This window comes from Loxodonta africana, chromosome 19 (assembly GCF_030014295.1).
Source record: "Loxodonta africana isolate mLoxAfr1 chromosome 19, mLoxAfr1.hap2, whole genome shotgun sequence".
In the NCBI taxonomy this organism is placed as follows: domain Eukaryota; kingdom Metazoa; phylum Chordata; class Mammalia; order Proboscidea; family Elephantidae; genus Loxodonta; species Loxodonta africana.
The window spans coordinates 28819531-28833377 of NC_087360.1; the positions used below are offsets into that span (position 1 = coordinate 28819531).

Genomic DNA, 13847 nt, shown 5'->3' on the forward strand with positions numbered 1-13847 from the left:
GCTGAGACAGGTCACGGGCCTGAGGTGAAAACAGGCCAAGTCATGCGAGACCAAAGACTTTATCCTGGGGGCACTGGGGAGCCATGGAAAGTTTAAACCGGAAGGGGCCTGCTCTGGTTGGTGCTGCAGTAAGCTCACCCAGCTTATAGGGAAAATGGCCTTTAGGGGCTAGTGTGGAAGTAGAGAGAGCAGTGAAGTGGCTTCTGCAGGTAGGGGACAGTGGTGGCCTGGATTGGGCTAGGCATGGGGATAGGAGAGAAGCGAGTGGATTTTGGAGGCAGCCTCTTCCCTCGTTTGGGATGCTAGCTTGGGTACGATGGCCAGGCCTTTTGGGGAACAGGAGCCTTGAGGATCTGGGGGACACAGATGCATCTGGGTGGGGGGATGTAAAGGACTCTGGGCTGCAGAACAAGGACACTGAGAGGAGGAGGGTGGCCAAGCCTCCCAGGCCCAGCTCAGCAGCTGAGCGGCAGCTGTCACAGAACCAGCATCTCCCCGCACCGGGTCCAAATAAAGGAAAAACCAAAATACATTTCCTTTGTCGGAAACCCGTGAGGGTGAGTCGGGCGAGAGTCATTCGCTATTGTGTTCTGGGGCCCACACTGTTCCTTATATAAGCTCCGAGTTAAAAATATGCACGGAATTCTAATTTGCCTGCTTTGCTGGGGATCACACCCCGGCCCCACAGCCTTGGTGGGCATGGAACAGGGGAGGCCTTTCGGCAGCCCTGGAGCACCCCCACTCATCCTCCACGGATACCGGAAACTGCCCCTACGTATATCAGCTCTGGCCACTTCCGGATCCCTGGGATGTTAAATAATAGTAATAATCCTGTTAGCAGCCACTGAGTCGGCCCCCAACTCATGGCAACTCCATGCACAATAGAACAAATGCTGCCCGGTCCTGTGCCATCCCATGATCCGTTGTGGACTGGACCTTTGTGTGATCCATAGGGTTTTTATTGGCTGATTCCAGGAGTAGATTGCCAGGCCTTTCTTCCTAGTCTGTCTTAGTCTGTTCAGCATCATAGAAACACAGAAGCCTTCGCTAACAGATGGGTGGTGACTGTGCATGAGGTGTGTTGGCCGGGGATTGAACCTGGGTCTCCTGCACGGAAGGGGAGAATTCCACCACTGAACCACCACTGCCCCCGTAAATAATCTTAAGAGCAGCTAATCTTTTGAGGGCTTGCCATGTGCTAAAGCCTCTATTCATATAACACTCATGGCAGCCTGTGAGGTAGGCTTTCTTCTTGTCCCCGTTTTAGAGTCGAGGTAAGCAACCTGCTTAAAGAAGCACAGCTCTGAAGCGAGGGAGGGATCTAGCACCCAGGAAGCCTTTGATCTGGGCACCAGCCGGAGCCCACCTGGACCCCCAGGGAGCTCTCCTCTATCCCCCATGTCCTTGGCCTTCCCCCTGGTAGGCAGCGGGACTATGAGGTGGCCAGACCAGAAGCCCCCTGCTCGAAGGCTTGAGGCAGAATGGTGGCTGGTAGAAACCACTAAGGCCGCACTTTGGCTGCCGAAGCAGGTAGCAGCCGCCCCTACCAAGCCCATGACATCAGATCTCAGTTCTGGAGAAACTGGAACCCAGTTTTGGAGGTTTTCAGTATAGAGCAGGGTGGTGATGAGGCCTGTTTGCTGAGTTACAAAAAACAAACAAACAGCAACAACAAATCCAGAAAACTTGATCTCTTTCATGGGCAGCGTCTGCGGAAGTGAAATTAAAAGGAAAATTTCCCCAGGTAAACAAACGCACGTATCTTTTCCCTTTGCCTTTCACCCCAGTCGTGGGGCACAAAAGGGTCACTAGGGGTCCCGGCTGAAATTCCTTCTCATTTGCTTGTGCAGGCTGGTCAACAACATCGCCGACACAGGGCAGTAATCATAGCCAGCATTGCCGGGAACCTCCCACGTGGGAGGCTTCATGCTAAGCGCTTTACACAGATCATTTCATTCAGTCCTCCTAACTGCCTCCATGTGGGCCAGTCCTATTACTCTTTCCGTTTTCTAGAACTGAGTTTCTGAGAGCTGCAGTGATATGAACTGAAGTCTCATGCTTCATACATGGTAGCTACGTTGTTGAGGGGGCAGCTGCTATCATTGTTGGAGGGGCAGCTGGAGGGAGGCAGTAGTGATTCAGTGGTAGAATTCTCACCTGCCGTGTAGGAGACCTGGGTTTAGTTCCTGGCCAACGTACCTTATCTACAGCCACCATCCATCTGTCCACGGAGTCCTGCGTGTTGCCACGATGGTGAACAGGTTTCCGTGGAGCTTCCAGACTAAGACTGGCTAGAAAAAAAGAGCTGGCAATCTGCTTCTGGAAATCAGCTAGTGAAAACCCTACGGGTCACAACGATCTGATCTACAACCGATCATGGGGATGGCACAGGACAGCGTTTCATTCCATGCTTTGTGGAGTCACCGTGAGTCAGGGGTCAACTCAGTGGCTTCTAACAATCACGTTGAACCCTGTAAGAGAAGTGAGGTGACATCCGTTATTCACACCATCGCTTTTTGGGCATCCGCTTGTGGTTCTCTCCTTCCATAAATGGAATGTATCATTCTTGTTGTGGATTGAGAAGCACAAAGACAAAATCTGCTGCGGGTCTCATGTTCCCAGTGGGGTAAGCACGTATCTTGGTAGCATGATACTAAGTTGGGTGCAAAAAGATGACAGAATAGAGTGCTCATTCAAAGAGGGGGGTGGTGCAGGGTACCGGGAAGGGGCTTGAAGGATCAGTGAGGATTTGTGCATGAGAAGAAAAAGCGGGAAGGGCCTTTGGGAGAAGGGACAGCAGGGCGGCCCCAGTGGGAGTGAGCTGCTCTGTCCTGGCCAATAGAGGTTGTCCTTCAAAGCTGCTGTGTGGTGCTTCCTCGCTAGGAGGTACGCCCATCCCATCCTGTGACCCACAGACCCCTCACCTTGGCCCCTCCTGTGTCTGAATGGGGCGAGGCACACACGGACGGGGTCCCTTTGGGGATGATGATGTGGCAGTCTCTGGGACTGACCCCCACATTCATGGCAGCAGCAGCAGCAGCCCTTTCCCTCCTGAGGACTCCCCCAAGCTGCTCTGAGCTGGGCCCACCAGCCAGCAATCACCACTCCCAGGTTAGACTGATAGATGAGAGAGAGAGAGAGACGCTGTCAACTTTACTCCAACTCATGACAGCCTTATGTACAATAGAACAAAACATCGCCCAGTCCTGTGTCATCCTCACAATCACTGGCATGTTCAAGACCATCGTTGTGGCTCCTGTGCCAATCCATCTCACCAAGGGTCTCCCTCGCTCTCATTGGCCCTCTGCTTCTTCAAATGTGTTGTCCTCCTCTAGCGATTGATCCCTCCTGATGATGTGTCTGAAGCAAGTGAGTCACATAATGTCATTGTGAGCCATAAGATTTTCCTTGGCTAATTTTCCGAAGTAGATCACCAGGCCTTTCTTGCTAGTCTGCCTTAGTCTGGAAGCTCTGCTGAAACCTGCCCATGAAGAAATGGAGGTCCAGTAGACTAGGGTGGGGGGGCTGTGATGGGTGAGATGCCCCCATATGGGGAAACTGGGACCTGACTTCCAGCTGACCAGCTTGAAGTCCTGTGCTGAAAGAAGAGGAATAGGCCCAGAGCCGGTGACCTGGGCAGCTCCCTATTCCTTGGGGCCTCAGTTTTCCTGTCTGTCAAATAGGCATGAGGGTCACTCACAGCAATGCACAGGCCCCACACCCTGCCTGAGTGCCTGCTGTGTGCAGAGGCAGCACTGAGCAGACCCACCCCGCCCCCACGCAGCAGCCACAGTCTGATGGGGGAGACAGACACCTCACAAGCGGAAAAAAAGACAGCACTGCCCGGGTTCTGTGGTGTCTGCCAGTGCCGGGCGCTGAATCACTCCAGGGCCCCCTCACTCACCCCACGAGCTCGGGGAGGGGGGTGTTTATCACTAGGTCCTAATGTGGGGGACCGCGGGCCTCTCCCCCGAGCTGGGCAGGCCCTGACTTGAGGCCAGCTTCCGTGGGACTGATTTATCGGCAGCGACTCGGCAGCCTGAGGGAACCACAGTCCCAGGGCGTGTTGGGTCCCCCCAGCTGGAATGAATCCGGCGGGAGGATAAGTTTGGTCATGCTCGGGTTGTCAAGAACCAGAGAATAATATTCTCTCTGAAAATCTCCGTGGATACCAGCCAGTCTGGCTCTCCTGCTTGTCAGAGGCAGAGGCTGGGGAGCCCTGCCTTTGTGGTCTGCGATGGGGGGCCAGCCCCTCACCCTCTCTGAGCCCCCAGTTCCCCCTCAAAAGTGGAGAGAGGGTCACCCAGATGCTGGGATTTGTGGGGGGTGGTGGTGAAATCAGATAATACATGGAAACGTTCAGCTGTGTGCCTGGCATGCCTTCATAAAATCCACCCCAAATAAGAAGAGTTTATCAGTTGTCTGTAATTTGTGAATAAAAGCATCTTTAGGGAATTTAGCTACTTGGACCTGTCTGTAACGATCACATAACAAACCCAGCTCCCAGGCAAACCCCTCAGCCTCTGTCCCAGCATTCCAGTTGCCATGGAGTAAGTTTCAACTTATGGCAACCCTGTGTGTCAGGGTAGAACTGTGCTCCATAGGTTTTCAGTGGCTGAGTTTTCAGCAGTAGATCATCAGGCCTTTCTTCCAAGGCACCTTTGGGTGGACTGGAACCTCCAAACTTCCAGTTAGCAGCGGCGCGTTTAGTCATTTGCACCATCCAGGGACACCTGACCCAGCAATGTCACTCACCTTCCTGCTGTTTGCAGCAACAGTGCAAGGAACCAGCCGTCAGGAGCTCAGGCTTTGGGTCAGACCCTCCTGGGTCTGAGTCTTGTCTCTTTAGTTGTGTGACCTTTGGCGAGGGATCTCATACCCCTGAGCCTCCATTTTCTCATCTGTAAAATGGGCACAAGTATCGCAGTGTCCATTCCTTGAGATAATTCTTGTAAAACAAAGTAAGAAACCCCTTTTCCGAATTTCTCTCTCTGGCCAGTGCTAAAGCCCTCCCATGCCAATCTTGCAGTGTTTGGAATAAAATTCCTTTGGGGGAGATTAAGCAATGGGATGTCGCTGGGAGTGAGGCAAGCTTGGGCTCAAGAACAACAGGTCAGTTTTGCTAGAATCCGAGGCCTGCTGTTTGCTTGGGGACCCTGAACCTGATACTTGGGCTTCCTAGGGGTACTTTCACCCCAGGAAGCCCTGGATGCAGCGTTGCTAGAGAGACTTGGTATAGAATCCCAGCTCTACCACTTGTAACCCCACTTTGAACCCTCAGTTTCCCCTTCCATGAAGTGGGGTAAAGTCTCAAATTTCATGGGTAGAAGCATGCCCACCTGATCAGTCCCTGGGAGGGGGCTGCTTTACGATGGCCTGGGGGCCTCCTGCAATTACTCCTAATTACCCCCAGGCCCTCAGATACTAATGACAGTCTCGGAAGCCCTGCCTGGGGCTCCCTCTGTTTGCCAGACCATGACGAGGTCCCACGGGTGATGGCATCATCCCAGTTTTACCAGTGAGTAAACTGAGGCTCAGAGAGAGAAAGTGGTAGACCCTTGGTCACACAGTGCTGGGGCTGGGATTCAAGCCCCAGTGTGTGACTCCCAAGGAACAGTGCTCTGACACTGTCTCCAGCCCTCACCGTCAGCTCCACAGAGGGCGGAACCACACCTGTCTTGTTTCCTGCCGAGTCCACAGGGCCAGCGCCGCGCGGCACATGGTTATTGTTCTTAGTAGCTGTTGAGTAGATTCCAACTCATGGGGCCCCATGTGTGCAGAGCAGAACTGCTTCATCGGTTTTTCAAGGCTGTGATCTTTCGGAAGCAGATTGCCAGGCCTCTCTTCCAAGGTGCCTCTGGGTATGTTTGAACTGCCAACTTTTCGGCTAGTAGTCAGGCACATGGTAAGGCCTCAATAAAGGCTTATTAAGTGAATGAATGAGAGAAGGTGTGAAGGAGACAAACTTCTTCCTCAGCCTCGTTCCTCCTAGCATGCAGGTTCCAAAGTTGGGTGTCTCTGGCTCCAGGGTGGGAGCCCCAAACCCAGTTAGTGGCTGCCTGGGCCCATCCCTTTGGGAGGATTTTCTCTGCAGGCCGTGGCTCAGCTCCCCAGGGGAGGCCTCCCACTTAATCCCAGTGGGTGGAGTGGGTGGGTGGCTCCTGCCTGGCTCAGGGCCCTGGCTGGGCCTGCACAAGGTATGCTAAGAAGGGTGGGCCGGTCATGGAGTTCAGTATCTGGGTGTCTCCCTCGGCTGGAGCTGGGCCCCCTACCTTCAATTCAGAAATTCACTGTCAGTCCATCTTCAAACACTGCTCTACCCCTTTCTGGCTGTGTGACCTTGGGAAGGTCACCTCTTCTCTGTGAGAATCTGGCCTCAACAAAGAGGAATAATGAGAATAGAGAATACATAGTCGGTCTGAGAAGGGAACCAGTGTATCCTTCGCAGCAGTAAATTTGAAGCCCTTCAAAATGATGGTTCCATTTCTTCCATGTCTCAAAACTCCCAGTTCTGGCTACCTGCAGACGTGAGGAGTGAAGTCCTTCCCTTTGCCAGCCACTCCTCTGGTCTAATTTTACTAAAGTGTGAATGGTTGTCAGAGTCCCATCCCTCAAGGGTGTCCAATGCATACATCACTGTGACCTGAGGTGTTCCTGGTACTGTGTGACTGAGTGAGAAGAAAATTGACTCCCTCCTACCCAACACCCAAAGTCCCTTCACACAACAGCTGGGGGTGAACGAAGGGCATTGGTCTGGTTGGGGAGTCTAGACTCTTAGTGTTTTCTGCCCTGAGCACTTCATCCTTTGTCCTCATGTGGACAGCACTTTACAGTTTACACAAACACCCTCATACACATTAATGGCCTCATTGACTGACCCTCATGAGGAAATCTATGGGACTGGTGGACCTTTGGGTCCCTTTGTGAGGCTAGAACTCAATTTTCTTGGCCCTCAGTTTGGAGCTGTGTGACCCTAGGAAAGTTTTAGTGCTTCTCTGGGCCTTGGGCTACTCATCTATAAAATCAAGGACTAGAAGTCCGGGCTCAGAGGGTGGGAGGGAGTGAAAGACTGAAGCAGGTACTCCAGGGCACACAACCTTCCTGCTCCCCCTGCCCTCGAAGCTGCCCTGATTGAGTCTCAGCCTCTGTCCACCAAGGAGAGGCAGAGACCATTGGGGCCAGGTAGGGGCCAAAAGGGGAGTGTTGGGAAAGCACTCTCAGCCAGGGATTGGGGAACTGTGGCCCCCTGCCACCCTCCAACTGTGCTCAGCTGGGTATCCACAGGCTCCTTCTCCACCCTCACTGTTCCCTGAGGAGGGTACTGCAAACTTTTTCCTGTGTGACCCGGGACAAGACATTTTACCTCTTTGGTCTAGGTTTTCTTAAGGTCAAGATGACCATCCCTTCCTCCTGGGTTTGGTGTGCGGTTTGGCACTCTCTGAGCATGTTCTCAGCACATAGCAGGCCCTCAGCAAATGCCTGGCAGGAGGTTGAAAGAGAACACTCTGAACAAGCCTGCCCTCTTTCATTTCGCTGCATCTGGCAAACTCCTACACATCCTTCAACACCCACCTTAGATGCCCCTCCTCCAGGAAGTCTTCCCTGACCTACTTCAGATCTGGTTCATCTCTCCCTCTCTGCGCTTGAAATGTCTCCCAGAACCCTGATCCATCAGAGGTAGGCAGATCCTGAGTTTATCCTGCCCAATTGTCGTATCACCCAGGGGGGATGTGGAGGCCTCTCAGCCAAGTCAGAGGCAACAGCAGGGGAATTTGAACCAAGCATCTCTATATCCCTCAGACCATCCCTAGCCATGAAAAGCAAGCCTGGACACTTCCTCTCTCCTCCTGCCTCTGCCACTCCACACCCCTCTCACCCCCATGGTTGCCTCCCTTAGCGCTGAGCCTGCCACTAACGCCCTCTCTTCCTTCTCTCTCGGCAGCCCACGACCTCCCCGCGAACAAGGCCTCGGCGACCCAGCCCGGCAGCCACTTGCAGTGTCTGTCTGTCCACTGCACAGACGACGTAGGCGATGCTAAGGCCCGCACCTCCGTGCCCACGTGGCGGTCCCTGCACTCCGACATCTCCAACAGATTCGGGACATTCGTGGCTGCCCTGACTTGAATCAACAAGAAATACCCATCCCCCACCAAATCCTCCCCTTCTCTCCCCTCCTCCCCTCCCCTCCCCTCCCCATCCCAGCCTGACCCCCCACTCCCTCGTTCATTTGAAAGGGCCACTATTGCTGAGTGGATGATTTTTTTTTCCCTAGGTTGGTACCTGCTTAGTGGCATATGGACCGGAAAGGGTTAATTTAAAGGGGAAAGAAAAAAAAAAAAACCCTCAAAAAATTTTTTTAAAAAAGGAACTTGTCTGCCACAGTATGTTACCAGTGTTAACCCTTCTGCAGTTAGCAAACTTTTGCTTAAGCTTTTTTTCCTGCCAGATAATTCCCCATTTTTCTGTATCTGGGCATATATTTTTTTTTTAGATGACCTCTCTTCTTGTTTTATTTTCATGCTGCTGTATGTCCAAGTATTGTTATTTCAGAAGAAGACAAGACTTGCGTTCCTTTTTTATTCTCTTTGATTCTTCAGCTTTTTCTCCCCCCACCCCCAGCCCCTACCCGCTGTGCTTTTTTTTTTTTTCTTTGTTCACTGCTTATTAAAATGGAAATCCTGGAGAATAGTAGTTCTGGAATATTGCCGGGTGAAAGTAAAATTGTCATCACAATATTATATATTGACACCCAACTGTCATCAGTTAGGCAGGAGCCAAACAATGAATGCCCCCCTTAGGTATTCCGCCTGGGACTTTGTTTTGTCTGTTCCCTAAGAAAATAGATATATTTTCGTTCCTCTGAACACACGCACAGCCTTCGGTTCCATTCTCGCTTTTCCTGCTAGAGACGGCTGCTCTCTGGAGTGGAGGTGACGACAAGGCCCTTTGGCTCTGTGGGAAGGAGCCGGAATGTTCGACAGTGGTGTTTTTGTCCCTTTTCTGAGCCTCCTTGCAAAGGCCTGGGCTCTGAATTTTCAGGCTACACTGAGCAGCCTTGGTCTGCACGGGGCATGGTGTTTGTCCAGCTTGGGGAGTCTCTGGGGGCTCCCAGCTCCCATCTCGAGCCCTGAAGTTGGGGGGAGGATGAATTCTTGGCCCTTGACCTCTCCTGACAGCTGTTACAGGCCAGGCAGTGCTGGGGAAGAAGGAGGGTCTGGGCGTATCTCCTCCACCCCTCCCATTCCACCCCAAGCTGGGCAATCTGCAGAGGCACCCGTCTCTTCGAGGGGCTCACTGGGGGCAGGGTTCCCCGGGCTCAGCCTGCAAAGCTCCCTACCTCGGAACCTGGGTCTGTTTCTTTTGTAGAGGTTTGCAGACTCCTGAGGGACAGAGAAAGGAAAAAGGGAATAGAAGTGATAACTTGGTTTCCTGGGCCTTTTATTTTTTAAACCTGGAATTCCCCCCCTCCCTACCCAACCTCTCTTTGATTTAATCGCACCTTTTGCAAACCCAGAGGCTGCGTCCCACGCGTCTCAGCGTCTCACAAAAGGAATAACTTCCCGCTTGGAGCAGAGATGAGGGGGTGGCTGGGCAAGCAGGGCTGCGGTGGGGGGGCTCAGCGGCCCAGTCAAGGCCTGTTCCCAGTGGTGGCAGGGACAGGCGCCTTTGGGTGCTTTAGATGCCTGCAGAGGGCTTTGATGGCTCATGGGGGCAGTGGGGGACATGAAGGTTTCAGGGTGGGTCAGACAAGAAGTGACTGATCTCATTTCAACCAAATCGACAACGCTGAGATTTTATTTTGATCTTTGTTAACGAGCATGTCTTACTGAATGGTCCATTCCGAGCCCGCCTTTCTGTCCAGGCCCCAAAGTTCGTAGATCTTTTAGCAAGTGACCTGAGGGCTTTGGGCTTCTCCCACAGTGCCCCCTTGTTGATTTCAAAGAACTTTTCAGCTGAGGGAGAGGAGCTTCCAGGGAAACCTTGCTCTTTCCCCTTCTTCGGCCTCTTCTTTCCGTTGGCTGGACCTTTGGGCTTGGGTCTGAGTTTGGACAGCCTGTGGTCCTTACCGGGGACAGTCTGACCAGGGGCAGACCTCAGCCTGCAGGTGGCATGAATTTCTCAGCGCAAAGGTGTATACTGATGTGGTTCCTGGCATTCTGCTACCTAATGAAAGAATAAAGGAGAAAAATCCCCCGCCATTGACTATGGGGGAATCGGCCATATTCTAGGCGAAATTTAACGCCCCTTCTGATTCCCCAATGTACAACTGTTTGAGAGCTTCACCATTTTATTTTGGAAACAGGAATGATTTCTCCTTAACTGCTTAAGGCTGGGGAGCACAGTGTCCCGACTTCTGTCTTTGACTTGCCCAGCGTTTGAGCCTATCACCATTTGGCCATCAGCTCATGGTCCTAGCAACCTCGGAAACCCCTGATGTTTTCAACGTTCTCGCTCCCCACGACCCCAGGATGGAACAGCTTTAAAAATAGCCTTAAGCAAAAGGATGTTATTTCATTAAATTTGGTTTAATGGAAAGAATCAAAGCAAATTAAAAACACACCCACCACACGAGAATCCAAACACTGGTAATCGGTACTGCATAGCAAAGTCTTCTGGAAAGGAAAAGAAAACCTTTATTGCACATGTAAAATATGAAAACTTAACTCTGCTGTGTGTTAAGCAATCCTGTAACCTTTTTTGACTCAAAAAAAAAAAATTTCATTTCTGAAATGCTTGGTTGGAAGACTGTGACAATAGCTCATGAAATTGAGTGTTATTTTTTTTCTTTCTTTTTTAAAAAAAAATATGTAAAGTGCAGTCTTCTGTATTCATGCATATTGTATATACCTGTATATGTTTTCCTGAGCAGCTAAATAACAATAAATATGACGTTAATGGTGACTGCGGTACTTTTGTGGGTGGGGCTGGCTTTATTATTTTTTTCCTCCACTTTTCCCTTTTCCATGGTTATCATTGGGTGCCATCGAGTTGATTCTGACTCACAGTGTCATGTGACAGAGAAAAATTGCCCCATAGGGTTTTCTTGGCTGTTGTCTTTACAGAAGCAGATAGCTGGGTGCGTTTGAACTGCCAACCTTTTTGGTGAGCAGCAGAGCAATTAATCGTTGTGCCACCATGGCTCCCATGGGGGAGAAAGGTATAGGTCTGGATACTCTGTGTGTGTGTGTGTGTGCTCATGCATGTGTCCGTGTTGTTTTAAGTGGGGTTATCTCTGGGTTTCTCAACTTTGACACTATTGACATCTTGGGCTGGATAATTCTCTGTCGTGGGGCTGTCCTGTGCATGTAAGATGTTTAGCAGCATCCTTTGCCTCTACCCACTAGATGCCAGCAGAACCTCCTCTCCCCCACTAGTCGTGATAATAAAAAAAATCTCCAGATATTGCCCAGTGTCCCCTGGGGCAAGATCACCCTGTTCTGAGAACCCCTGGTATCTGATTAGTGGAGGGAGGTGGTAAGGGAAGGCTGCCAGGTGACCGTGTCATATGGCGGTTATTCTTTTGGCTTACCAACATTCAATTTCAGATCCCAGCTTTACCACTAACTGAGTTTTGTAACCTCCTGCGAGTCACGTAGCTTCTCAGCTCCTCCCTTTCCTCATCTGTGAAATGGGTCTTCCTCGTGGGGTTGTTACAGGAGGCAGTGTACGTGGAGGGCTCCTTATAGGCAAGCTGCTAATATTGTCACCATCATAGGAGTGTGGTGCAGCTGGCAGTGTTCTGGAGTCAGGCTGGCTGGCATGGATCTGTCTCCCCTGCCTAACAGCTGTGGGCCTAGGGTAAGTGGTTTAGCCCTAGAGCCTCTATTTTCTTGTCTCTAAAATGAAACAAATCATCTAGCTTGAAGGGCTACTGTGAGCACTACCCTTCTTCGGCCCCTGTAAACACACCTACAGCCTGAGGCTCGAGGTCTTTGCAGAACCTTCCCCTGCCCCTTCTCTTTAACCCTTCACCTCTCAGTGTTTCTCAAAGTGTGTTCCACAGAACCCCAGCAGCAGAAATGCCTACAAGGCGCCTGTCAACTGTAGATTTCTGGCCTCGCTCTGGACTACTGAATCAGAACCTTTGCTTAGGAGAGAAAGAGAAGCAAGGGGGTGGGGAAGTAAAGGTGGCTTCTCGTCTTGGGGTCCAGCAGAGCCTTCAATGCAAGTTTGTTAAGGTCACTCTGGTTGAGAATCACCAGGATGTGTTCGAGGACCCTTGGTGGGCTCCAGCTAGGGTGGGCCTCAGATTCCTGAGGTGGATGGGTAGTGCATGGGCCATAGCACAGGGTCTGGAGCCTGAAGCTTCCCTCACCTCTTTGCACCTCAGTTTTCTCATCTGTTGAGTGGGGAGATTGGTCACAGTAACAACCCCTTCATAGGGATATTGTGAGGCTCAACTGAGGTCACCGTGTGGAGGGTTTTGCACAATGCCTCACTCACAGTAGGTACTCAGTGACTACCTGCCATTTGTAACAGCAGCCATCACGAATTCCTGTGACCACCTACTGTGTGCTGGACACTGAGAATATAGAGGGGGTGATGCAGGCATACAGTAAATGCCCACTAAATATCTAGACCGGAACTGTCCAATACGCTCGCCACTAGCTACTTGCAGCTCTTGAGCATTTGAATTGTTGGTCCAAGTTTAGATGTCATGTCAGTATGAAATGCATACTCGATTTTGAAGACAGTCCGAAAAACCACTACCACGTCTGCCTGTTTGTCATACTGTGGTGGCTTGAATGTTGCTATGATGCTAGAAACTATATCACGGGTATTTCAAATACCAACAGGGTCACCCATGGTGGACAGGTTTCAGCAGGGCTTCCCAACTCAGACTAGGAAGAAAGGCCCGATGACCTCCTTCCAAAAATTAGCCAGTGACAACCCTATACATCACAACAAAACATTGTCTGAGACTTTGACTTGGTTACTTTGGGACATATCATCTGGAGGGACCGATTGCTGGAGAAGGACATGAAACCACCAATGAAATGGATTGACACAATGGCCATAGTAATGGACTTGAGCATACCAACAATCACGAAGATGGCACAGGACCAGGCAATGTTTCCTTCTGTTATACATGGGATTGCTATGAGTTAGAGCCAATTTGGTGGCAATTAGCAACAACAATCCTCAAATGAACACCTGGAAAACATGTCAATGTCATTATTGCCCCAGTCTGATGCCTGCTCTCAGTTGGAAAATGAGATTCACAGGTTTGAGAGAGGTGTTAAAGACCTAGCACCACCGAACTGAGACTTTCTCCTTGTAGTAATAGAAAGGCTTGCAAAGAGTTGAAAAAGGAGCGGCTTAAATTGCCAGGAGGTTGGGAATTGCTTAAGGCCCCATTTGTACACTTGTGTGCCAGCCTGCCCTAGAGTTCTGAGAAATACTGCTCAATCTCTCCACTTTCCATGTGAGGAAACTGAAACTCAGAGAATCGAGTGTCTTGTTCAAGGTCACACAGCAGGTCAGCAACAAAGCAGGGGCTAGAGTCAAATACCCTGCCTCTCCCTTCTACTAACTGTCCCTTGTCTCAGATTCAGCTCCAAGGTGACTGGGGAGCAGGGTAGTTCCACACAGGTGGAAATCTTTTTTTTTTTTTTTTTCACGTCAGTAACCCTAGCAGCTGGAAGAGGGCCTGGCACACAGTAGGTCCTCACTAGACATGGGCTGAATGAGAGGGACCGTTGGTCGTTCCCCCTTTCTTGCTCAATGCTCTTTACCCTCCCCACCTTTGGGCACTGTTGAGGTTAGTGAGTGGAGACATGGGATTTGAGTCTGGGGATACAAGCTGATGACTCAGACTCTGAGGCTGTGCCTCAGTTTCCCCCTTT

General features: G+C 51.0%; 1 protein-coding gene across 1 annotated transcript in view; it reads left to right on the forward strand.

Annotated features, from left to right (window-relative positions):
• MN1 (MN1 proto-oncogene, transcriptional regulator) overlaps positions 1 to 8247 on the forward strand; it is a 49271-nt gene extending 41024 nt beyond the window's left edge. The window contains exon 2 of the mRNA XM_003419091.4: positions 7943 to 8247. Within this exon, the coding sequence (XP_003419139.2) occupies positions 7943 to 8124 (182 nt within the window). The 3' untranslated portion in view covers positions 8125 to 8247. The remainder of the gene's footprint in view (positions 1 to 7942) is intronic.
• The last annotated feature ends 5600 nt before the right edge of the window (positions 8248 to 13847 follow it).